The sequence below is a fragment of the Pistacia vera genome, unplaced genomic scaffold, assembly GCF_008641045.1.
Source record: "Pistacia vera cultivar Batoury unplaced genomic scaffold, PisVer_v2 Contig118, whole genome shotgun sequence".
Taxonomy (NCBI): Eukaryota; Viridiplantae; Streptophyta; class Magnoliopsida; order Sapindales; family Anacardiaceae; genus Pistacia; species Pistacia vera.
Window position 1 is genome coordinate 1,532,769 of NW_022195226.1, and position 3,208 is coordinate 1,535,976.

Below are 3,208 nucleotides of genomic sequence, written 5' to 3' on the forward strand. Positions count from 1 at the left end.
AATAAAAAAATAAAAAACCTAGTTTTTTAAACCTATTTTCTTTTAACTTTCAAAAAGCAAGAGGCAAAAACCCCAAATCTTAAGTATTTAAGTTATTAAATTAAAAGTTGATTTAGTATATGAAAGAAATTGTATTCGCAAATTGAAATTTGAAATGTAAAAAATTAAAATTCATGTAAAAATATTCAAATTCGGGTCATAAACCGAGTATCCGGTTTTTTATCTGAATATTAGGGTACTTGAAAAACTGAATACTCTTAAAAGCGGTTCGGTTTTGCGGGTACTCTTTTAAGGGTACCCGAATTTTTCAGCAAAACCGGTTCAGTTATCCGATTTTGTACAGTCCTAAATTATACAACCCGCTGTCCTTATATAATACTGAGCTACCTCTCTACTCTCTCTACAAGCGAAGACTTGGTGAAAGTGAAATAAGAGTCCACATTAATGGAAGATTTGGATGTAGTTTCTGAATCTCCTGCTCAAACAGAAAAAGAAGATGATAGATCACAGTCACCAGAGACACAGACAGAAATTTTTATTATCACAGTTCTAGATTAAAATCTGCATTTCTTTTTTTTTTTAAACTGACGTCATGATGATGTCAGTATACTGGCATCAGCATAATGACGTCACCCAGTGGCTTGGCCGGGTTGGCCCCTGGGTCGGGTTTTAACACGTTGGAGTGAACAATGCTAGCCGTCCTTATATAATACTGAGCTACCTCTCTACTCTCCCTAGAAGCGTAGACTCGGTGAAATAGGAGTCGACATTAATGGATGATTTGGGTGCAGTTTCTGAACCCTCTGTTCAAACAGAACAAGAAGATGATAAATCAAAGTTACCAGAGACAGATTTACCGCAGCCTCCAGATTCTAATCCAACAGGTCGGCCTGCTGAAGCTTGGAAAAGTGGGCTATGTGCTTGCTGCAATAATCCATGCAATGGTGATACTCTCCCTCTCTCTCTCTCTCTCAAACTCAGTGGTTTCATTTTGAACTGCGTAAATGTCTTATCGCGGCCATAGATTTGTAACGTGTGAACTTGTTTTACTCAAACTCAAGTTTTAGTTATAGTAATACTTCAGCCACCACGGGCGGAGACAGAAAATATTTTTATGGGGCAAAATAATTTTCAATAAATAACCGGGTTAGGAGTGATTGGGAAGTTACATATAAGGGACTAAAGTGTTATGTTCGAAAACTAAGGCTGGCCAGAAAAGTAAAACTAAATTTATAGAGAATAAATTGATATTTTTCTTGATAAATTTTAAAAAAGTTTGTAGGGTCCAGGGTGGCTATCCGCCACTACTTTAGCTTAGGGACGTAACCATGAATCAACGTAAGGGGGTTGGTTAAGTAATTTAATAAAACTCTATGAATAAAATCAATAAATACAAAATAATTTTTAATTTCTTACATTTCAGCTCTCGTAACTGCTTTGTTCCCGTGCGTGACGTTCGGTCAGGTTGCAGAAATGGTAGATGAAGGCAACATCGGTAAGTATTGAAATATTTATTTTATTTTATTTATTTGTTTATGTTTATTATAAATCCAATTTAATTTATAGATTTTATTACCAATTAAATTAACACATGGTTTTCTGCTGCTTCAAATTAATAAAGCATGTTGTACTAGTATAACGCTTTACATGGGGATGTGCTTGGCGATTGGCTTGGGGATAGGCTTATGCTGCAAGTGGAAGTATGGGTTATGTAAACAGACAGCAGACTACCGAACTAAACTGAGGAAAAAGTTCAACCTTCCACAGAGTCCTGCACCGGACTGGGCCGCTCATTTATGCTGTCATTGGTGTGCTCTCTGTCAAGAATACAGGGAGCTTCAATCCAGAGGCTTCGATCCGTCTCTTGGTAACTTCTCCTAACTCATAACATGTCATCATCCTATTTATCGACTTAGTATAAGGTATCAAATCTATAACAAAGTATTCAGGGGCGAAGCCAAGATTGTAATTAAGACGTAAGAGGCGGCCAGATGATATATAAAATAGATTATGTACTATACAAAAAAAATCCAACATCATTTACTTATAACATATATATATATATATATATATATAACAAGAAAAAACATGAAATAATTAATTATATCATTAGTTTAAGAATTTTGAAACATATTTTTTAATAGAAAATCAAATTAATCATGATTGAAGCTTTACATATTGAAATCAATTATATATTTAAGGAACAAAGAAACAAGTTTAGTATTTATTATACGGAAAAAGAAACAATTTGTTAAGTATTAAGTTTTAGCGTTGTAAAAATGATAAGAAAGGAAAGGAGAAACAAATGGCGCGCATATATATATATATATAAAATTAGCATTTATATTAGCATTTTCGAAACTTATATTTGATTAAATGTTATTTAATTCATTCCTAACTTTTAGATTTTATATCAATAAAAATATTTCCATAATGAAAACACAAGATAATGAGTTCAAATAAAAATTACCCAATATCATTCATGAAATAAAATATGGGCTCGCCATTATAGGAAACCTCTATTAATTTTATTATATTTGTTATATCTTGAAACTATTGCACTAGAGGCCTAACGGTGGCCTCGGTGGCTCCGGTGCTTTAACTCATGGTTTCGATATATACATATATATTGAAGATAATGAGTTTATTATGTGCTTTAAAAGGTTGGAAGAAGAACGAAGCAAAGAATAGAGAAAAGGATCAGCAACAAACAATGGAGCACCCAATGAACCAAAATGACGAAATGAAGAAATTAAGTTCAATTAAAGTAGGAATTCTAGTGTCTGTATTTCAAAGTTCATCTACTTTATTATTTACGACTGAATTGTTGTTGCAGCACGTTGAAATAATAGCTGATAGCTAATATTATCTAATAACTGAAATAATGTTTTGAATTTGAGTAAAAGTTGAATACAGCTGAACAATTGTAAATCTATTTAATTAGTCTGTCAAGAAAATTGTTTCTTCATATCCTAATTAAGTTGATGTTTGTTAAATATCTCCAACTGGTCAATTGTTGTAGGGAAAGGTAAGAGACCCATAGGTTTCAAAATGAAACATGTACACCCTTATCATTGATAGACACAAAATCTTAGTAGAATGGCTAATTTACTCTTATTTTGTATTTTCTTCTACAATTTAAAAAAAAAAAAAGAAGGGCAATATATAACATTTTTCACATAATCAAAATATTAAATAATCAAGGATT

The 3,208-nt window shown here is 32.4% G+C and overlaps 1 protein-coding gene across 1 annotated transcript; it reads left to right on the forward strand.

The window, feature by feature from the left end:
* The first annotated feature begins 752 nt into the window (after positions 1-752).
* LOC116108666 (protein PLANT CADMIUM RESISTANCE 4-like) lies at positions 753-2,970 on the forward strand. Its single transcript, XM_031394908.1, has 4 exons — positions 753-944; positions 1,424-1,495; positions 1,622-1,867; positions 2,664-2,970. Exons 1-4 carry the CDS (start codon positions 773-775, stop codon positions 2,861-2,863), a joined length of 690 nt encoding a protein of 229 aa, XP_031250768.1. The 5' UTR covers positions 753-772; the 3' UTR covers positions 2,864-2,970.
* The last annotated feature ends 238 nt before the right edge of the window (positions 2,971-3,208 follow it).

Coding starts and splice junctions, on each gene's coding strand:
- LOC116108666 (XM_031394908.1), top strand. CDS start 773: ATGGATGATTTGGGTGCAGTTTCTGAACCCTCTGTTCAAACAGAACAA. Junction 945..1,423: donor CTGCAATAATCCATGCAATG/GTGATACTCTCC, acceptor CTTACATTTCAG/CTCTCGTAACTGCTTTGTTC. Junction 1,868..2,663: donor AGGCTTCGATCCGTCTCTTG/GTAACTTCTCCT, acceptor GTGCTTTAAAAG/GTTGGAAGAAGAACGAAGCA.